Genomic DNA, 22,205 nt, shown 5'->3' with positions numbered 1-22,205 from the left:
TGGGATGAGTTTGGGATTGATACAGGGCTTTGGGGAGAGAGCGGGGCAGTGGGATTAGTTTGGGATTGATACAGGGCTATGGGGAGAGAGCGGGGCAGTGGGATTAGTTTGGGGATTGATACAGGGCTATGGGGAGAGAGCGGGGCAGTGGGATTAGTTTGGGGATTGATACAGGGCTATGGGAGAGAGCGGGGCAGTGGGATTAGTTTGGGCTTGATACAGGGCTATGGGGAGAGAGCGGGGGCAGTGGGATTAGTTTGGGATTGATGCAGGACTATGGGGAGAGAGCGGGGCAGTGGATTAGTTTGGGATTGATACAGGGCTATGGGGAGAGAGCGGGGCAGTGGGATTAGTTTGGGCTTGATACAGGGCTATGGGGAGAGAGCGGGGCAGTGGGATTAGTTTGGGATTGATACAGGGCTATGGGGAGAGCGGGAGAGTGGGATTAGTTTGGGATTGATACAGGGGCTATGGGGAGAGAGCGGGGCAGTGGGATTAGTTTGGGACTGATACAGGGCTATGGGGAGAGAGTGGGGCAGTGGGATGAGTTTGGGATTGATACAGGGCTTTGGGGAGAGAGCGGGGCAGTGGGATCAGTTTGGGGATTGATACAGGGCTATGGGGAGTGAGCGGGGCAGTGGGATTAGTTTGGGATTGATACAGGGCTATGGGGAGAGAGCGGGGCGGTGGGATTAGTTTGGTGATTGATACAGGACTATGGGGAGAGCGGGGCAGTAGGATTAGTTTGGGGATTGATACAGGGCTATGGGGAGAGAGCGGGGCAGTGGGATTAGTTTGGGATTGATGCAGGACTATGGGAGAGCGGGCAGTGGGATTAGTTTGGGGATTGATACAGGGCTATGGGAGAGCGGCAGTGGGATTAGTTTGGGATTGATACAGGGCTATGGGGAGAGAGCGGGGCAGTGGGATTAGTTTGGGATTGATACAGGGCTATGGTGGAGAGAGCGGGGCAGTGGGATTAGTTTGGGACTGATACAGGGCTATGGGGAGAGGAGGTGGGGCAGTGGGATGAGTTTGGGATTGATACAGGGCTTTGGGGATGAGAGCGGGGGCAGTGGGATCAGTTTGGGATTGATACAGGGCTATGGGGAGTGAGCGGGGGCAGTGGGATTAGTTTGGGGATTGATACAGGGCTATGGGGAGAGAGCGGGGCGGTGGATTAGTTTGGTGATTGATACAGGACTATGGGGAGAGAGCGGGGCAGTGGGAGTTTAGTTTGGGATTGATGCAGGACTATGGGGAGAGAGCGGGGCAGTGGGATTAGTTTGGGATTGATACAGGGCTATGGGGAGGGCGGGGCAGTGGGATTAGTTTGGGATTGATACAGGGCTATGGGGAGAGAGCGGGGCAGTGGATTAGTTTGGGCTTGATACAGGGCTGAGGAGAGAGCGGGCAGTGGATTGTTTGGGGATTGATACAGGGCTATGGGGATGAGAGGGGGCAGTGGATTAGTTTGGGATGATACAGGCTATGGGGAGAGCGGGACAGTGGATTAGTTTGGGATTGATACAGGGCTATGGGGAGAGAGCGGGGCAGTGGGATTAGTTTGGGATTGATACAGGGCTATCGGGAGGAGAGCGGGGCAGTGGGATTAGTTTGGGATTGATACAGGGCTCTGGGGAGAGAGCGGCCAGTGGGATTAGTTTGGGATTGATGCAGGACTATGGGGAGAGCGGGGCAGTGGGATTAGTTTGGGATTGATACAGGGCTATGGGGAGAGAGCGGGCAGTGGGATTAGTTTGGGATTGATACAGGGCTATGGGAGAGAGCGGGGGCAGTGGGATTAGTTTGGGATTGATACAGGGCTATGGGGAGAGAGCGGGGCAGTGGGATTAGTTTGGGATTGATACAGGGCTATGGGGAGAGAGAGCGGGGCAGTGGATTAGTTTGGGGATTGATACAGGGCTATGGAGGAGAGAGCAGGGCAGTGGGATTAGTTTGGGGATTGATACAGGGCTGTAGGGAGAGAGCGGGGCAGTGGGGTTAGTTTGGGGATTGATACAGGGCTGTAGGGAGAGAGCGGGGCAGTGGGAATAGTTTGGGGATTGATACAGGGCTATGGGGAGAGAGCGGGCAGTGGATTAGTTTGGGGATTGATACAGGGCTATGGGGTAGAGAGCGGGGCAGTGGGATTAGTTTGGGATTGATACAGGGCTATGGGGAGAGAGCGGGCGTGGATTAGTTGTGGGGATTGATACAGGGCTATGGGGAGAGAGCGGGGAGTGGGATTAGTTTGGGATGATACAGGGCTATGGGGAGAGAGCGGGGCAGTGGGGATTAGTTTGGGATTGATACATGGGCTATGGGGAGAGAGCGGGGCAGTGGATTAGTTTGGGGATTGATACAGGGCTATGGGGAGAGAGCTGGACAGTGGATTAGTTTGGGGATTGATACAGGCTAGTGGAGAGAGAGCGGGCAGTGTGATTAGTTTGGGGATTGATACAGGGCTATGGGGAGAGAGCGGACAGTGCGATCGCACGGCCACTATTGGAAGAAGAGCAGGGGGAGTTCTCCCCGGTGTCCTGGGGCCAATATTTATCCCTCAACCAACATCACTAAAACAGATGATCTGGGTCATTATCACACGGCTGTTTGTGGGAGCTTGCTGTGCGCAAATTGGCTGCTGCGTTTCCCACATTACAACAGTGACCACACTTCAAAGAGAAGTGCTTAATTGGCTGTGAAGCGCTTTGGGACGTCCTGCGGTTGGGGAAAGGCGATGTAGAGGGGCGAGTTCTTTCATTGGTGTTGATTCGTAAAACATGCTGTGGGCTGGGTCGGGATTCCGTGGATCGCAGCTGACACCTAGTGTTGAGTGACGGTTTTACAGGCCGGCAGACGCTGCAAGGTTGCTCGTCGGAGGACATGCAGTTATACGGAGCTCTGGCGCGCCTGCCTTTGGGGCTGGAGACGTGAAGCCCGCCCCGTTTCGACCCCTGCCTCTCTCCCCATAGCCCTGTATCAATCCCCAAACTAATCCACTGCCCCCGCTCATCTCCCCATAGCCCTGTATCAATCCCAAACTGATCCCGCTGCCCCCGCTCTCTCCCCATAGCCCTGTATCAATCCCCAAACTGATCCCGCTGCCCTGTGACACCTGTGGATAAGGGCATAAGACATAGCATCAGGAGTCGGCCATTCGGCCCCTCGAGCCTGCTCCGCCATTCAATAAGATCACGGCTGATCAACCTCAACTGCACTTTCGCGCCCGATCCCCGCTATCCAAACCTCTATCCCTCTGTCTTAAACATGCCCATCAGCATAAGAGATTAGCATGTAAAGTTAGGGCACATGGATTGGGGGCAAGGTATTGACTTGGATAGAGAACTGGTTGGCGGACAGAAAGCAAAGAGTTGGAATAAACGGGTCTTTTTGCGAGTGGCAGGCAGTGACTAGTGGGTACCGCAGGGATCGGTCCTTGTACCCCTGCTATTCACAATATATATTAATGATCTAGACGAGGGAATTAGATGTAATATCTCCAAGATTGCAGATGACACAAAGCTGGGTGGGCGTGTGTGCTGTGAGGAGGATGCCGAGAAACTCCAGTATGATTTGGACAGGTTTGGTGATTGGGCAGAAGCATGGCAGATGCAATATAATGTGGATAAATGCTAGGTTATCCACTTTGGTGGCAAAAACAGGAAGGCAGATTATTATCTGAATGGCAATAGATTGGAGAAGGGGAAGTGCAACGAGACCTGGGTGTCCTTGTGCACCAGTCGCTGAAGGTAAGCATGCAGGTGCAGCAGGCGGTTAAGAAGGCAAATGGTAATGTTGGCCTTCGTAGCGAGAGGGTTCGAAGTACAGGAACAAGGATGTCTTGCTCCAGTTGTACAGGGCTTTGGTGAGACCACACCTTGAGTATTGTGTGCAGTTTTGGTCGCCTTATCTGAGGAAGGATGTTCTTGCCATGGAAGGAGTTCAGCGAAGAGTTCACCAGGCTGATACCTGGGATGGCAGGAATGACGTATGAGGAGAGATTGGGTCGATTGGGCTTGTACTCACTGGAGTTTAGAAGAATGAGAGGGGATCTCATTGAAACTTATAAAATTCTAACAGGACTGGACAGACTAGATGAAGGAAGGATGTTCCCGATGGTCGGGGAGTCCAGAACCAGGGGTCACAGTCTAAGGATAAGGGGTAAGCCATTTAGGACAGAGATGAGGAGGAATTTCTTCACCCAGAGAGTGGTGAACCTGTGGAATTCTCTACCACAGAAGGCAGTAGAGGCCAATTCATTAAATATATTCAAGAAGGGGTTGGATATATTTCTTAAGGCTGAAGGGATCAAGGTGTATGGGAGAAGGCAGGGACAGGGTACTGAATTTGGATGATCAGCCATGATCTCATTAAATGGCGGAGCAGGCTCGAGGGCCGAATGGCCGACTCCTGCTCCTATTTTCTATGATTATGTTAAGCCCTGCAAGTTTATTTCCCTCCAGTGCCGATCCAGTCTCCCCTTGAAAACATCGAGTGTCTCCGCTTCCTCCACTTCCATCGGCAGCGAGTTCCAGGTCCTCACCACTCGCTGCGTAAAAAAGTTTTTCCTCACGTCCCTCCTGTATCACTTGCTCAAAGCCTTAAATCTGTGTCCCCTAGTCCTTGTACAGTCAACTAGTGGGAACAGCCTTTCCCCATCTAGCCTATCCAAACCCGTCATAATCTTGTGCACCTCGATCAAATCACCCCTCAACCTCCTTTGCTCTAATGAAAACAAATCCAGCTTCTCCAACCTGTCCTTGTTGCTGAGATCCCCCAATCCCCAGAACCATTCTGGTAAATCTCCTCTGCACCCTCTCAAGGGCCTTCACATCCTTCCTAAAGTGTGGTGAGCAAAACTGGACGCAATACTCCAGTTGTGGCCTAACCAGCGCTTTATAAAGGTTCACCCTAGTCCACTCCTCTATCACCCCAAACAGCCCTTCCCCTTCGCCTGGCACCTTCCCGTGCAAGCGGAGGAAATGTAACACCTGCCCCTATACCTCCCCCCTTCCCACTGTCCAGGGCCCCAAACACTCCTTCCAGCTGAAACAGCGATTTACTTGTACTTCTTGCAATCTAGTACACTGTATTTGCTGCTCACGATGTGGTCTCCTCTACATTGGGGAGACCAAACGCAGATTGGGTGACCGCTTTGCGGAACACCTCCGTTCAGTCCGTAAGGGTGACCCCGAGCTTCCGGTCGCCTGTCACTTTAATTCACCGCTCCATTCCCACTCGGACCTCACCGTCCTTGGCCTCTTGTACTGTTCCACGGAAGCTCAACGTAAACTCGAGGAACAGCACCTCATCTTCCGATTAGGCACTCTGCAGCCTTCCGGTCTCAATATCGAGTTCAACAATTTCAGATCATAACCTCGGCCCCTATTACACATTTTTTTTTGTAATTTTTCCACTCCTTTCCACCCCCCCCCCCCCCCCCTTTCCTTTTGTTTCACTCTCTCACACCTGGCAGCTATCCCTTGCCCTGCCAGTATACTTGACACCTAATCTCAGCCTATTACCATCTCGTCTAGCTCTTTTGTTTCTTTCACTTCTTTTGTCCGATCGCAGCCCTGCCTTCGATCTAATTTCTTTTCTTTCCAGTTTTGAAGAAGGGTTCGACCCGAAACGCCAACTCAAATTTCTCTCCACGGATGTTGCCTGACCTGTTGAGTTTTTCCAGCATTTTCTGTTGTTATTCAGCATAACTTCTCTACTTCTGTACTCAATACCTCTATTTATGAAGCCCAAGATCCCATATGCTTTGCTAACCACTCTCTCAATATGTCCCGCCACCTTCAGGGACCTATGCACATTAACTCCCAGGTCCCTCTGTCCCTGCACACTCTTTACACCTGTGCCATTAAGTGCATATTGCCTCTCCCTGTTCCTTCTGACAAAATGCATCACCTCACACTTCTCTGCACTAAATTCCATCTGCCCCTTGTCTGCCCATTCTGCTGGCCTTTCCACATCCCGGGCGTGTCTGCTACCAGCTTGTGCGGTGGCGGAGTCCGGTGCTACTACCCGCACGTGCTCGTCCTTGGGTGGTCCCGGAGGGGGATTTCGGAGGGTTGGGATGACGTGGTGGGGTGGGGGTGCACGGGGAGGTTCAGTTTTAACGGGCTGCGAAAGCTAACGGCGCGCTGACTGAAATCGCTCCCAGGGGTCGGGTGTTCAACCTTCCCTGCGGGGCAGGAGTGGGACTAATTGGAGAGCTCTTTGAAAGAGCCCGGCACAGGCACAACGTGCCGAATGGCCTCCTCCTGCGCAGTCTGATTATTTCTTTTGCCGTGTCATTGCAGGTGGCGGAAGTGCGACACAATACAACGGAGGCGGCAGGAACGCCTGGCGACTGGTATGGCTTTTTATTCAGTTACAGCACGGGTTAGATACAGAGTAAAGCTCCCTCTACACTGTCCCATCAAACACTCCCAGGGCAGGTACAGCACGGGTTAGATACAGAGTAAAGCTCCCTCTACACTGTCCCATCAAACACTCCCAGGGCAGGTACAGCACGGGTTAGATACAGAGTAAAGCTCCCTCTACACTGTCCCATCAAACACTCCCAGGGCAGGTACAGCACGGGTTAGATACAGAGTAAAGCTCCCTCTACACTGTCCCATCAAACACTCCCAGGGCAGGTACAGCACGGGTTAGATACAGAGTAAAGCTCCCTCTACACTGTCCCATCAAACACTCCCAGGGCAGGTACAGCATGGGTAAGATACAGAGTAAAGCTCCCTCTGCACTGTCCCATCAAACACTCCCAGGGGAGGTACAGCACGGGTTAGATACAGAGTAAAGCTCCCTCTACACTGTCCCATCAAACACTCCCAGGGGAGGTACAGCACGGGTTAGATACAGAGTAAAGCTCCCTCTACACCGTCCCATCAAACACTCCCAGGGCAGGTACAGCATGGGTTAGATACAGAGTAAAGCTCCCTCTACACTGTCCCATCAAACACTCCCAGGGCAGGTGCAGCACGGGTTCGATACAGAGTAAAGCTCCCTCTACACCGTCCCATCAAACACACCCAGGGCAGGTACAGCACGGGTTAGATATAGAGTAAAGCTCCCTCTACACCGTCCCATCAAACACTCCCAGGGCAGGTACAGCACGGGTTAGATACAGAGTAAAGCTCCCTCTACACTGTCCCATCAAACACACCCAGGGCAGGTACAGCACAGGTTAGATACAGAGTAAAGCTCCCTCTACACTGTCCCATCAAACACTCCCAGGGCAGGTACAGCACGGGGTTAGATACAGAGTAAAGCTCCCTCTGCACTGTCCCATCAAACACTCCCAGGGCAGGTACAGCACGGGTTAGATACAGAGTAAAGCTCCCTCTACACTGTCCCATCAAACACTCCCAGGGCAGGTACAGCAGCACGGGCTAGATACAGAGTAAAGCTCCCTCTACACTGTCCCTCAAACACTCCCAGGGCAGGTCCAGCACGGGTTAGATACAGAGTAAAGCTCCCTCTACACTGTCCCATCAAACACTCCCAGGGCAGGTACAGCACGGGTTAGATGCAGAGTAAAGCTCCCTCTACACTGTCCCATCAAACACTCCCAGGGCGGGTCCAACATGAGTTAGCAAAGCTCTCTCTACGCTGTTTTAACAGCATGCCTCAGGCCCAACCATAGCTATATAGGATTCTTTCTAAATGAGATCACACATCAGTGCTGAATGGGAACTGGGTCGAGTACGCCCTGGACTCCATAGGAGCCTTACGGCCAACAGAAACATTGGCTGGATTTCACCCTTGGATCCAGTGGTGAATGAGCGGTGTCTGACTGCGGGAGCCGTGCAACAGCAGCAGCGACTTGCATTTACATAGCGCCTTTAATGTAAAACGTCCCAGGGTCCTTCACAGGAGCGTAAATCAGACAAAATTTGACACCGAGCCACATCAGATATTAGGACAGGCGACCAAAAGCTGGGTCAAAGAGGTTGGTTTTAAGGAGCATCTTAATGGAGGAGAGAGAGGTGGAGAGGTTTAGGGAGGGAATTCCAGAGCTCGGGGCCCAGGCGGCTGAAGGCACGGCCGCCAATGGTGGAGCGATGGAAATCGGGGGATGTGCAAGAGGCCGGAATTGGAGGAGCGCAGAGATCTGGGAGGGTTATAGGGGCTGGAGGAGGTTACAGAGATAGGGACGGTTGTAGGGGCTGGAGGAGGTTACAGAGATAGGGAGGGTTGTAGGGGCTGGAGAAGGTTACAGAGATAGGGAGGGTTGTAGCGGGCTGGAGGAGGTTACAGAGATAGGGAGGGTTGTCGCGGGCTGGAGGAGGTTACAGAGATAGGGAGGGTTGTCGGGGCTGGAGGAGGTTACAGAGATAGGGAGGGTTGTAGGGGCTGGAGGAGGTTACAGAGATAGGGAGGGTCGTAGGGGCTGGAGGAGGTTACCGAGATAGGGAGGGTTGTAGGGGCTGGAGGAGGTTACAGAGATAGGGAGGGTTGTCGGGGCTGGAGGAGGTTACAGAGATAGGGAGGGTTGTCGGGGGCTGGAGGAGGTTACAGAGATAGGGAGGGTTGTAGGGGGCTGGAGGAGGTTACAGAGATAGGGAGGGTTGTAGGGGCTGGAGGAGGTTACAGAGATAGGGTTGTAGGGGGCTGGAGGAGGTTACAGAGATAGGGAGGGTTGTAGGGGCTGGAGGAGGTTACAGAGATGGGGAGGGTTGTAGGGGCTGGAGGTGGTTACAGAGATAGGGAGGGTTGTAGGGGCTGGAGGATGTTACAGAGATGGGGAGGGTTGTAGGGGCTGGAGGAGGTTACAGAGATAGGGAGGGTTGTAGGGGGCTGGAGGTTACAGAGATAGGGAGGGTTGTAGGGGCTGGAGGAGGTTACAGAGATAGGGAGGGTTGTAGGGGCTGGAGGAGGTTACAGAGATAGGGAGGGTTGTAGGGGCTGGAGGAGGTTACAGAGATAGGGAGGGAGAAAGGCGGAGAGGTTTAGGGAGGGAATTCCAGAGCTCGGGGCCCAGGCGGCTGAAGGCACGGCCGCTAATGGTGGAGCGATGGAAGTCGGGGATGAGCGGTTGGTCCCGGACCCTCCGTTCCTTCCACTCTGCTGTCGTAGCAGACGCTGGTCAATCTCCGGCCGGTGTGTTTGCTCGGGTTGTCGTGCGATACAGCGGCTTTGTGTAACCACGGCCGGTGCGCTCTTTCCCCCCCCCCCCCCCCCCCCCTCCACTCCTCGCAACCCGCCAGCTAACCGTCCGCCCGTGGCTTCTCTCCGCAGTGCGCAAGAGGAGCCGGATCACCTTCCTACCCCCCATTGAAACCCGCCCGGTGATGGGCAAGGAAGACGAGGAGTGGCTGCCCGACTCCCAGGGCTACGCGGCCTACGAGTACATGCTGGGGGGCGCCCCCCCGCCGCCACCGGAGGAGAAGGAGCAGCTGAAGAACGGCGAAGCCGTGCTCGGGCCGGTGGAGAGCCTGGGCACCGACCCCCAGTTGCAGCGCAAGTCCATCCGACGCACCGCCCGGCAGTGGTCGTACTACGCCCTGTTCGAAGAGTCCGACATCTCCGACTCCGAGACCGACTCCAAGCTCCGCTGCAAGGGTAAGTGGCTGGGCCCGTCCACAGGGATGGAAAGACCGCGCGTTTCACCACCTCTTGGGAACAGGAGGAGGCCCATTCAGCCCCTCGAGCCTGTTACACAGGAACAGGAGGAGGCCCATTCAGCCCCTCGAGCCTGTTACACAGGAACAGGAGGAGGCCCATTCAGCCCCTCGAGCCTGTTACACAGGAACAGGAGGAGGCCCATTCAGCTCCTCGAGCCTGTTACACAGGAACAGGAGGAGGACCATTCAGCCCCCTCGAGTCTGTTACACAGGAACAGGAGGAGCCCATTCAGCCCCTCGAGCCTGTTACACAGGAACAGGAGGAGACCCATTCAGCCCCTCGAGCCTGTTACACAGGAACAGGAGGAGGCCCATTCAGCCCCTCGAGCCTGTTACACAGGAACAGGAGGAGGCCCATTCAGCCCCCTCGAGCCTGTTACACAGGAACAGGAGGAGGCCCATCCAGCCCCTCGAGCCTGTTGCACAGGAACAGGAGGAGGCCCATTCAGCCCCCTCGAGCCTGTTACACAGGAACAGGAGGAGGCCCATTCAGCCCCTCGAGCCTGTTGCACAGGAACAGGAGGAGGCCCATTCAGCCCCTCGAGCCTGTTACACAGGAACAGGAGGAGGCCCATTCAGCCCCTCGAGCCTGTTACACAGGAACAAGAGGAGGCCCATTCAGCCCCTCGAGCCTGTTACACAGGAACAGGAGGAGGCCCATTCAGCCCCTCGAGCCTGTCACGCCATTCAATGAGATCATGGCTGACCTGCGACCGAACTCCATCCACCCGCCTTTGGCTCATATCCCTCAATGACTTTGGTTAACAAAAATCTATCATTCTCAGATTTTAAATTAACAATTGACCCAAGCATCGATTGCGGAAGAGAGTTCCAACCTTCTACAGCCCTTTGTGTGTCGAAGTGTTTTCTGTGTGGGGCCATTTGGGGGTGTTTGGTCGCGGGGGTGGGGGTTGTTGAGCTGGCAGCAATGGTACTAATCCCGTTTTCATGCCCCTTCCAATCAGACGATCTTCAGTCGTTAATGGACGACCAGGGCCGACTGAAGTCCCTACACATGAAGTCCAGAAAGAGCAGAGAAAGGGTGAGTGCGACTCCGTAACAGCAACACTTCCGATTGACGGTGGCCTCACGGGCGCTCCGGTTAACCAGCCTAATGTGGGAAGTTAACTCTGGAAAAAAAGGGATTTCAGAACCGTGCAGTAATGCAAATGTTTCCCTTTAAAGTATTTAGTCCCACTCCCCCCTGCTCTTTACCCACAGCCCTGTGAATTTTTCCCCTTCAAGTATTTCTCCAATTCCCCTTTTGAAAGTTACTATTGAATCTGCTCCCACCGCCCTTTCAGGCAGCGCGTTCCAGATCACAACAACTCGCTGTGTAAAAACAATTCTCCTCATCTCCCCCTCTGGTTCTTTTACCGATTATCTTCAATCTGTGTCCTCTGGTTACCGACCCTCCTGTCACTGGAAACAGTTTCTCCTTATTTACTCCATCAAAACCCCTCATGATTTTGAACACCTATCGAATCCCCTTAACCTTCTCTGCTCTAAGGAGAACAACCCCAGCTTCTCCAGTCTCTCCACGTCACTGAAGTCCCTCATCCCTGGGACCATTCTGGTCAATCTCCCCTTAACCTTCTCTGCTCTAAGGAGAACAACCCCAGCTTCTCCAGTCTCTCCACATCACTGAAGTCCCTCATCCCTGGGACCATTCTGGTCAATCTCCCCTTAACCTTAAGAACATAAGAAATAGGAGCAGGAGTCGGCCATTCGGCCCCTCGAGCCTGCTCCGCCATTCAATAAGATCATGGCTGATGTTCGACCTCAACTCCACTTTCCTGCACTATCCCCATATCCCTTGATTCGCTTAATATTCAAAAATCTGTCGATCTCACTCTTGAATATACTCAACGACTGAGCCTCCACAGCCCTCTGGGGTAGAGAATTCCAAAGATTCACCGCCCTCTGAGTGAAGAAATTCCTCCTCATCTCAGTCCTCAATGACCGACCCCTTATTCTGAGACTGTGACCCCTGGTTCTAGACTCCCCAGCCAGGGGGAAACATCCTCTCTCCATCTACCCTGTCAAGCCCTGTAAGAATTTTTTATGTTTCAATGAGATCACCTCTCATTCTTCTAAACTCTAAAGAATATAGGCCGAGTCAGCTCAACCAGTCCTCGTAGGACAATCCCCCCATCCCAGGAACCAGTCTGGTGAACCTTTGTTGCACTCTCTCTATGACAAGTATATCCTTCCTTAGGTAAGGAGACCAAAACTATACACAGTACTCCAGGTGTGGTCTCACCAGGGCTCTATATAATTGCAGTAAGACGTCTTGTATAGAACCATAGAAGATAGGAGCAGGAGTAGGCCATTCGGCCCCTCGAGCCTGCTCCGCCATTTAATGAGATCATGGCTGATCATCCAAATTCAGTACCCGGTCCCTGCTTTCTCCCCATACCCCTTGATCCCTTTAGCCTCAAGAAATATATCCAACTCCTTCTTGAATATATTTAATGAATTGTCCTCTCCTGCCTTCTGTGGTAGAGAATTCCACAGGTTCACCACTCTCTGGGTGAAGAAATTCCTCCTCATCTCAGTCCTAAATGGCTTACCCCTTACCCTTAGACTGTGACCCCTGGTTCTGGACTCCCCCGCCATCGGGAACATCCATCCTGCATCTAGACTGTCTAGTCCTGTTAGAATTTTATAAGTTTCAATGAGATTCCCTCTCAATCATTCTAAACTCCAGCGAATATAAGCCCAATCGACCCAATCTCTCCTCATACGTCATTCCTGCCATCCCAGGTATCAGGACTGTCGTATGAGGAGAGATTGGGCCGACTAGGCCTGTATTCACGAGAGTTTAGAAGAATGAGAGGGGATCTCATTGAAACGTATAAAATTCTGACAGGGCTAGACAGACTGGATGCAGGGAGGATGTTTCCCCTGGCTGGGGGGGGTCTAGAACGAGGGGTCGCAGTCTCAGGATACGGGGTAGGACATTTAGGACTGAGATGAGGAGAAATTTCTTCACTCCGAGGATGGTGAACCTGTGGAATTCTCTACCACAGAAGGCTGTGGAGGCCAAGTCACTGAATATATTTAAGTAGGAGATAGATAGATTTCCAGACACAAAAGGCATCAAGGGGTATGGGGAGAGAGCGGGACTATGGTATTGAGATAGTGGGTCAGCCATGATCATATTGAATGGCGGAGCAGGCTCGAAGGGCCGAATGGCCGACTCCTGCTCCTATCTTTCTATGTTCTATGTTTCTCTGCCTTTTTAACAACTTCATCAACTTGCCCTGCCATCTTCAATGATTCGTGTACGTACAGCCCCCAGGTCTCACTGTTCCTGCACCTCCCCCTCCCCTTTTTAGAATTGTACCATTTAGTTTATACTGCGTCTCCCCATTCTTCTGACCGAAGATGCTTCATTCCTTCTGCATTGGTTGAATTTGACCTCCAGTGTCCCACAAGGTGACCCTCTGTGCTACCCAGTCCCATGGGAACTGAGCCAGTTACTGTCGCTGCGGTTTGAGGTCGATCTGTCGGCGGGGCCGTCACTTCACGTTCCTGAGCATACGCCTCGCATTCCAATCGGGCGTTGAGACAAACCCGTTAACCGGAGAGAGGGGAATGGAGTTACATCGAGTCCACTCGGCCCCACTGCTCCGTGCCGGTGTTTATGCTCCACACCAGCCTCCTCCCACCCCTCTTCATCTCACCCCGTCAACACCAGCCTCCTCCCACCCCTCTTCATCTCACCCCATCCACACCAGCCTCCTCCCACCCCTCTTCATCTCACCCCATCAACACCAGCCTCCTCCCACCCCTCTTCATCTCACCCCATCAACACCAGCCTCCTCCCACCCCTCTTCATCTCACCCCATCAACACCAGCCTCCTCCCACCCCTCTTCATCTCACCCCATCACCACCAGCCTCCTCCCACCCCTCTTCATCTCACCCCATCAACACCAGCCTCCTCCCACCCCTCTTCATCTCACCCCATCAACACCAGCCTCCTCCCACCCCTCTTCATCTCACCCCATGAACACCAGCCTCCTCCCACCTCTCTTCATCTCACCCCATCAACACCAGCCTCCTCCCACCCCTCTTCATCTCACCCCATCAACACCAGCCTCCTCCCACCCCTCTTCATCTCACCCCATCAACACCAGCCTCCTCCCACCCCTCTTCATCTCACCCCATCAACACCAGCCTCCTCCATCCCCTCTTCATCTCACCCCATGAACACCAGCCTCCTCCCACCCCTCTTCATCTCACCCCATCAACACCAGCCTCCTCCCACCCCTCTTCATCTCACCCCATCAACACCAGCCTCCTCCCACCCCTCTTCATCTCACCCCATCAACACCAGCCTCCTCCCACCCCTCTTCATCTCACCCCATCAACACCAGCCTCCTCCCACCCCTCTTCATCTCACCCCATCAACACCAGCCTCCTCCCACCTCTCTTCATCTCCCCCCATCAACACCAGCCTCCTCCCACCCCTCTTCATCTCACCCCATCAACACCAGCCTCCTCCCACCCCTCTTCATCTCACACCATCATCACCAGCCTCCTCCCACCCCTCTTCATCTCACCCCATCAACACCAGCCTCCTCCCACCCCTCTTCATCTCACCCCATCAACACCAGCCTCCTCCCACCCCTCTTCATCTCACCCCATCAACACCAGCCTCCTCCCGCCCCTCTTCATCTCACCCCATCAACACCAGCCTCCTCCCACCTCTCTTCATCTCCCCCCATCAACACCAGCCTCCTCCCACCCCTCTTCATCTCACCCCATCAACACCAGCCTCCTCCCACCCCTCTTCATCTCACCCCATCAACACCAGCCTCCTCCCACCCCTCTTCATCTCACCCCATCAACACCAGCCTCCTCCCACCCCTCTTCATCTCACCCCATCAACACCAGCCTCCTCCCACCCCTCTTCATCTCACCCCATCAACACCAGCCTCCTCCATCCCCTCTTCATCTCACCCCATGAACACCAGCCTCCTCCCACCCCTCTTCATCTCACCCCATCAACACCAGCCTCCTCCCACCCCTCTTCATCTCACCCCATCAACACCAGCCTCCTCCCACCCCTCTTCATCTCACCCCATCAACACCAGCCTCCTCCCACCCCTCTTCATCTCACCCCATCAACACCAGCCTCCTCCCACCCCTCTTCATCTCACCCCATCAACACCAGCCTCCTCCCACCTCTCTTCATCTCCCCCCATCAACACCAGCCTCCTCCCACCCCTCTTCATCTCACCCCATCAACACCAGCCTCCTCCCACCCCTCTTCATCTCACACCATCATCACCAGCCTCCTCCCACCCCTCTTCATCTCACCCCATCAACACCAGCCTCCTCCCACCCCTCTTCATCTCACCCCATCAACACCAGCCTCCTCCCACCCCTCTTCATCTCACCCCATCAACACCAGCCTCCTCCCGCCCCTCTTCATCTCACCCCATCAACACCAGCCTCCTCCCACCTCTCTTCATCTCCCCCCATCAACACCAGCCTCCTCCCACCCCTCTTCATCTCACCCCATCAACACCAGCCTCCTCCCACCCCTCTTCATCTCACCCCATCAACACCAGCCTCCTCCCACCCCTCTTCATCTCACCCCATCAACACCAGCCTCCTCCCACCCCTCTTCATCTCACCCCATCAACACCAGCCTCTTCCCACCCCTCTTCATCTCACCCCATCAACACCAGCCTCCTCCCACCCCTCTTCATCTCACCACATCAACACCAGCCTCCTCCCACCCCTCTTCATCTCACCCCATCACCATATCCTTCTATTCCTTTCTCCCTCGTGTGTTTATCCAGCTTCCCCTTAAATGTATCTCTGCTCTTCGCCTCGACCACTCCCTGTGGTAGCGAGTTCCCCATTCTCACCACTCTCTGGGGAAAGAAGTTTCTCCTGAATTCCCTGTTGGATTTATCAGTGACTCTCTTATATTGATGGCCCCTAGTTCTGGTCTCAACCACAAGTGGAAACATCTTCTCTACGTCTACCCTATCGAAACCCTTCATAATTTTAAAGACCTCGATCAGGTCACCCCTCAGCCTTCTCTTTTCTAGAGAAAAGAACCCCCGCCTGTTCAGTCTTTCCTGAGAGGAATAACCTCTCCATACTGGTACCATCCTTCTGAATCTTCTCCAGTGTCTCGATATCCTTTTTATAATATGGAGACTCGAACTATGCACAGTGCTCCAAGTGTGGTCTAACCAAGGTATACGGAGACCAGAACTGTGCACGGTGCTCCAGGTGTGGTCTAACCAAGGTATATGGAGACCAGAACTGTGCACGGTGCTCCAAGTGTGGTCTAACCAAGGTATATGGAGACCAGAACTGTGCACGGTGCTCCAAGTGTGGTCTAACCAAGGTATACGGAGACCAGAACTGTGCACAGTGCTCCAAGTGTGGTCTAACCAAGGTATATGGAGACCAGAACTGTGCACAGTGCTCCAAGTGTGGTCTAACCAAGGTATATGGAGACCAGAACTGTGCACGGTGCTCCAAGTATGGTCTAACCAAGGTTCTACACAAGTTTAACGTAACGTCTCTGCTTTTCAATTCTGTCCCTCTAGAAATGAACCCAGTGCTTGGTTTGTTTCTGTGGCCTCATTAACCCACATCGCTACTTTTAGTGCTTTGTGTATCTGTACCTCCAGGTCCCGCTGCCCCTCGACCCCACTAGAGTCACTAGGAGTTGCTGCGGAGATGGTTCGGGTGGGTGGAGGAGACTGTGGCACCTGCCCTGGGAGCTGAGGCTAAGGAACCACGATTTCAGTCTGAAGGGTGTCTGTTCAATGATCTGGGTGGATCTTGCCTCATTACCCATGGGGTCATGGGGGCGGGGGCAAAATCCGCCCCTGCCCCTTCACCCACCGTCCCTCGCTGCGTGGACGTCGGGGCGAGCAGAGGACCGGGCTGCGCTGCGACGGCCCACGTGGTCGAATAGCCCGCCCCCCCCCCTCCGGCCGAGAGGGCGGGAGGTGTTGGGGGGAGAGCGTTTAAAGGAGTTTTATTCATGCCTAATCCGTAAATCGTTTCCCGTGTCTCCCCCGCCCCCAGGATCGTCCGGTGCTCCTGAGCAAGCACGAGCAGATGATTCTGAGCCCGTTTACCAACGGCAACAGTGGCCGGCACAAGGGGCCGTCGGACGGTGTGCATCGGATTCGCGTGGACTTCAAGGTGAGCGCGCGTCTGCTCGCGGTGTGGACGGGTGCGGGGGGGGAGCGCGGCGCGGCGCGAGTCGGGGTGACGGCATAGAGAGAGTCCGTTCAACCAGCACAAAATGGAGTGAGGCGTCTATCTTTATCTCCCTTCCTAGCTGGGAAATGCCGATGCAAGTTCAACCAGAATAAGAGGTATGTTGTGTGTTGTGTGCATGTTTTTTATGCCTTCTATGCTGGTATAACCATCACTGACTGTCCCACCATCAACATCCTGGGGGGTCACCATTGACCAGAAACTTAACTGCACCAGCCACATTTTTCTTTGTTACTCGTTTATGGGATGTGGGCGTTGCTGGCAATGCCCAGCATTTATTGTCCATCCCTAGTCGTCCCTTGAGAAGGTGGTGGTGAGCCGCCTCCTTGAACCGCTGCAGTCCGTGTGGTGAAGGTGCTCCCATATAAATACTGTGGCTACAAGAGCAGGTCAGAGGCTGGGTATTCTGGGGCGAGTGTCTCACCTCCTGACTCCCCAAAGCCATTCCACCATCTACAAGGCACAAGTCAGGAGTGTGATGGAATACTCTCCACTTGCCTGGATGAGTGCAGCTCCAACAACACTCAAGAAGCTCGACACCATTCAGGATAAAGCAGCCCGCTTGATCGACACCCCATCCACCACCTTAAACATTCACTCCCTCCACCACCGGCGCACCGTGGCTGCAGTGTGCACCATCTACAAGATGCACTGCAGCAACTCGCCAAGGCTTCTTCGGCAGCACCTCCCAAACCCGCGACCTCTTCCACCTAGAAGGACAAGGGCAGCAGGCGCATGGGAACACCACCACCTCCAAGTTCCCCTCCGAGTCACACACACCGTCCTGACTTGGAAATATATCGGCCGATCCTTCATCGTCACTGGGTCAAATCCTGGAACTCCCTCCCTAACAGCGCTGTGGGAGCACCTTCACCACACGGACTGCAGCGGTTCAAGGCGGCTCACCACCACCTTCTCAAGGGGCAACTAGGGATGGGCAATAAATGCTGGCCTTGCCACATCCCGAGAATGAATTTAAAGTTCTACCGGACCCATTCCCGACTGTGTTGCGATACATGCTGGATCTGCAGAGGGTGTTTCTATCCTGTGATCGAGTGTACGCAGCCGCTCGCTCTCGGCTTGTTCCGGTTCAGGCGCTCAGCTCTCGGTTCCCTTATCCCTACAGGAGGACTGCGACATTGAAAATGTGTGGCTGATGGGCGGTCTGAGTGTGCTGTCGTCTGTTCCCATCCTCCCTCGGGTTCTCTGTCTGCTCTGTGCCAGTCAAGGACACCATGAGGTGAGTATAACCGAATAAAATGCAATAGCCAGCAAGGTACTTGGGTCCGGGCGGGGGTGGGTGGGGGTGGAATCAGTTAGAGCCCTGCTTTTAGCATTGAGGAAGGAGCCAGAACTGGGCAACACTTTAACGAGGAGGGAGCCAACAATCACCGTAACCTGATTGAATTTAATACAAGGTTTGAGAGGGAGCGACGCTAACACAAAATTTAGGGGAACCTGATTCTGAAGGGTTAAATCACGAGGACAGGTTGCACAGACTGGGCTTGTCTTGCCTGGAGTTTAGAAGATTAAGGGGTGATCTAATCGAGGTGTTTGAGATGATTAAAGGATTCGATACGGTCGAGAGAGAGAGACTATTTCCTGTGGTGGGTGGAGTCCAGAACAAGGGGGCAGAACCTTAAAATTAGAGCCAGGCCGTTCAGGGGTGATGTCAGGAAGCACTTCTTCACACAAAGGGTGGTGGAAATCTGGAACTCTCGCCCCCAAAAAGCTGAGACTGGGGGTCAATTGGAGCTTGCAAGACTTGTGTTGGGTGAGGGTATTAAGGGTTACGGAACCAAAGTGGGCAAATAGATTTAAGATACAGATTAACGGTGATCTGATCGATTGAATGGCGGAACAGGCTCGAGGGGCTGAATGGGCCTCCTCCTGTTCCTGTGTAACAGGCTCGAGGGGCTGAATGGACCTCCTCCTGTTCCTGTGTAACAGGCTCGAAGTGCTGAATGGGCCTCCTCCTGTTCCTGTGTAACAGGCTCGAGGGGGCTGAATGGGCCTCCTGTTCCTGTGTAACAGGCTCGAGGGGGCTGAATGGGCCTCCTCCTGTTCCTGTGTAACAGGCTCGAGGGGGCTGAATGGGCCTCCTCCTGTTGCTGTGTAACAGGCTCGAGGGGCTGAATGGGCCTCCTCCTGTTCCTGTGTAACAGGCTCGAGGGGCTGAATGGGTCTCCTCCTGTTCCTGTGTAACAGGCTCGAGGGGCTGAATGGGCCTCCTCCTGTTCCTGTGTAACAGACTCGAGGGGCTGAATGGGCCTCCTCCTGTTCCTGTGTAACAGGCTCGAGGGGCTGAATGGGCCTCCTCCTGTTCCTGTGTAACAGGCTCGAGGGGCTGAATGGGCCCCCTCCTGTTCCTGTGTACCAGGCTCGAGGGGCTGAATGGGCCTCCTCCTGTTCCTGTGTAACAGGCTCGAGGGGCTGAATGGGCCTCCTCCTGTTCCTGTGTAACAGGCTCGAGGGGCTGAATGGGCCTCCTCCTGTTCCTGTGTAACAGGCTCGAGGGGCTGAATGGGCCTCCTCCTGTTCCTGTGTAACTGGCTCGAGGTGCTGAATGGGCCTCCTCCTGTTCCTGTGTAACAGGCTCGAGGGGCTGAATGGGCCTCCTCCTGTTCCTGTGTAACAGGCTCGCGGGGCTGAATGGGCCTCCTCCTGTTCCTGTGTAACAGGCTCGAGGGGGCTGAATGGGCCTCCTCCTGTTTCTATGCTCCCCATCTTTCAGGATGAGATGTTAAACCGAGGCCTCCGTCTGCCCCCTCAGGTGGACGTCAAAGATCCCACGGCTTCTATTCTGAAGAGCAGGGGGAGTTCTCCCTGGTGTCGTAAGAACATAACAATTAGGAGCAGGAGTCGGCCATTCGGCCCCTCGAGCCTGCTCCGCCATTCAATGAGATCACGGCTGATCATCGACCTGAACTCCACTCTCCCCGCCCGATCCCCATATCGCTCGATTCCCCAAGAGTCCAAAAATCTCTCGATCTCTGTCTTGAATATACTCAACGACTGAGCCTCCACAGCCCTCTGGGGGAGAGAATTCCAAAGATTCACCACCCTCTGAGTGAAGAAATTCCTCCTCATCTCAGTCCTAAGTGGCCGACCCTTTATCCTGAGACTGTGACCCCTGGTTCTAGACTCACCAGCCAGGGGGAAACAGCCTCTCAGCATCTACCCTGTCAATCCCCCTCAGAATCTTATGTTTCAATGAGATCACCTCTCATTCTTCTAAACTCCAGAGAGTATCGGCCCATTCTACACAATCTCTCCTCATAGGACAGCCCTCTCATCCCGGGAATCAATCTGGTGAACCTTCGTTGCACCGCCTCCAAGGCAAGTATATCCTTCCTCAGATAAGGAGACCAGAACTGTGCACAGTACTCCAGGTGTGGTCTCACCAAGGCCCTGTACAATTGTAGCAAGACTTCCTTACTCCAGTACTCCAGGTGTGGTCTCACCAAGGCCCTGTACAATTGTAGCAAGACTTCCTTACTCCAGTACTCCAGGTGTGGTCTCACCAAGGCCCTGTACAATTGTAGCAAGACTTCCTTAATCCCGTACTCCAGGTGTGGTCTCACCAAGGCCCTGTATAATTGTAGCAAGACTTCCTTACTCCCGTACTCCAGGTGTGGCCTCACCAAGGCCCTGTACAATTGTAGCAAGACTTCCTTACTCCAGTACTCCAGGTGCGGTCTCACCAAGGCCCTGTACAATTGTAGCAAGACTTCCTTACTCCAGTACTCCAGGTGTGGTCTCACCAAGGCCCTGTACAATTGTAGCAAGACTTCCTTACTCCAGTACTCCAGGTGTGATCTCACCAAGGCCCTGTATAATTGTAGCGAGACTTCCTTACTCCAGTACTCCAGGTGTGGTCTCACCAAGGCCCTGTATAATTGTAGCAAGACTTCCTTACTCCCGTACTCCAGTGTGGTCTCACCAAGGCCCTGTACAATTGTAGCAAGACTTCCTTACTCCAGTACTCCAGGTGTGGTCTCACCAAGGCCCTGTACAATTGTAGCAAGACTTCCTTACTCCAGTACTCCAGGTGTGGTCTCACCAAGGCCCTGTACAATTGTAGCAAGACTTCCTTACTCCCGTACTCCAGGTGTGGTCTCACCAAGGCCCTGTACAATTGTAGCAAGACTTCCTTACTCCAGTACTCCAGGTGTGGTCTCACCAAGGCCCTGTACAATTGTAGCAAGACTTCCTTACTCCAGTACTCCAGGTGTGGTCTCACCAAGGCCCTGTATAATTGTAGCAAGACTTCCTCACTCCAGTACTCCAGGTGTGGTCTCACCAAGGCCCTGTATAATTGTAGCAAGACTTCCTCACTCCAGTACTCCAGGTGTGGTCTCACCAAGGCCCTGTATAATTGTAGCAAGACTTCCTTACTCCAGTACTCCAGGTGTGGTCTCACCAAGGCCCTGTACAATTGGAGCAAGACTTCCTTACTCTTAGACCCTTGTAATAAAGGCCAACATGCCATTTGCCTTCCTCATTGCTTGCTGTACCTGCATGCTAACTCTCTGGGCTAAAAATTCAGTTTGGGGCGCCAAGCTCGCCTGGGCGCCGGAATTACCGCTGCGCGCGGAGCCACTTGCGCCATCGGGATATTCAGTTTCTGCGCCCCAAGTGGAAGCGGGCCGCTAAACGAGGCTTCCCGCGCCCCGCTTGGGGCGCTGAAACTGAATATCGGCGCGCAAAGTGCCGCAGCGGTACTGCAGGCCTTCCAGCGCGATCCCCGCTCGCGAGTGCCGGCAAATGAGCCCGGCACCAAGGAGAAGTGCCGGGCTCTCGGGAAACAGCCGGCACTGCCCCGGGGGGGGGGGGGAGGTGTAGGAGGCCGGGGACGGAGGTGCGGGCAGGCAGCCGCCGAAAAAGCGGCCGGCCGCACCTCCACCTTAACTCGCGCCACGACCGCCACAGGTTGGCCCCTGTGTACCGGTCGCTATTTGCGGCCGACGTGGAAGAGGCCGGCGCGACCTAATATGGCGTTCGGGGCGCTGCGCACACCGATGACGTCGTCGCTGGCGGCGCAGCGCTACAGGCTAACGCCGCCATTAGCGCCCCGCTAAATATCGCGGTGGTTGTGGCCAGTGGCGCTAAAGCCTCTGAGTGGCCTCTTTGGGCGCAAGCTGGTGCCGCAAGCAACTGAATTTCTAGGCCTCTGTGTTTCTTGCACGAGGACATCTAAATCTCTCTCAATTGCTTCCTACCAAAGTGAATAACCTCACGTTTCCCTCCATTATACTCCATCTGCCACCTTACTGCCCACTCACTCAGTCTGTCTATAT

General features: G+C 54.2%; 1 protein-coding gene across 1 annotated transcript in view; it reads left to right on the top strand.

The window, feature by feature from the left end:
* Window positions 1–22,205, top strand: part of kmt2bb (lysine (K)-specific methyltransferase 2Bb) — a 186,099-nt gene that overhangs the window by 62,009 nt on the left and 101,885 nt on the right. Inside the window, exons 5-9 of the mRNA XM_086002474.1 lie at window positions 6,312–6,364; window positions 9,253–9,576; window positions 10,604–10,680; window positions 16,708–16,827; window positions 18,032–18,145. Of these exons, the coding sequence (XP_085858600.1) occupies window positions 6,312–6,364; window positions 9,253–9,576; window positions 10,604–10,680; window positions 16,708–16,827; window positions 18,032–18,145 (688 nt within the window). The remainder of the gene's footprint in view (window positions 1–6,311; window positions 6,365–9,252; window positions 9,577–10,603; window positions 10,681–16,707; window positions 16,828–18,031; window positions 18,146–22,205) is intronic.

This window comes from Somniosus microcephalus, chromosome 12 (assembly GCF_052327205.1).
Source record: "Somniosus microcephalus isolate GS21.2 chromosome 12, FLI_Smic_1.0, whole genome shotgun sequence".
In the NCBI taxonomy this organism is placed as follows: Eukaryota; Metazoa; Chordata; class Chondrichthyes; order Squaliformes; family Somniosidae; genus Somniosus; species Somniosus microcephalus.
The sequence above is the reverse complement of the archived record's forward strand: the minus strand, read 5'-3'. Positions and strand labels throughout refer to the sequence as shown.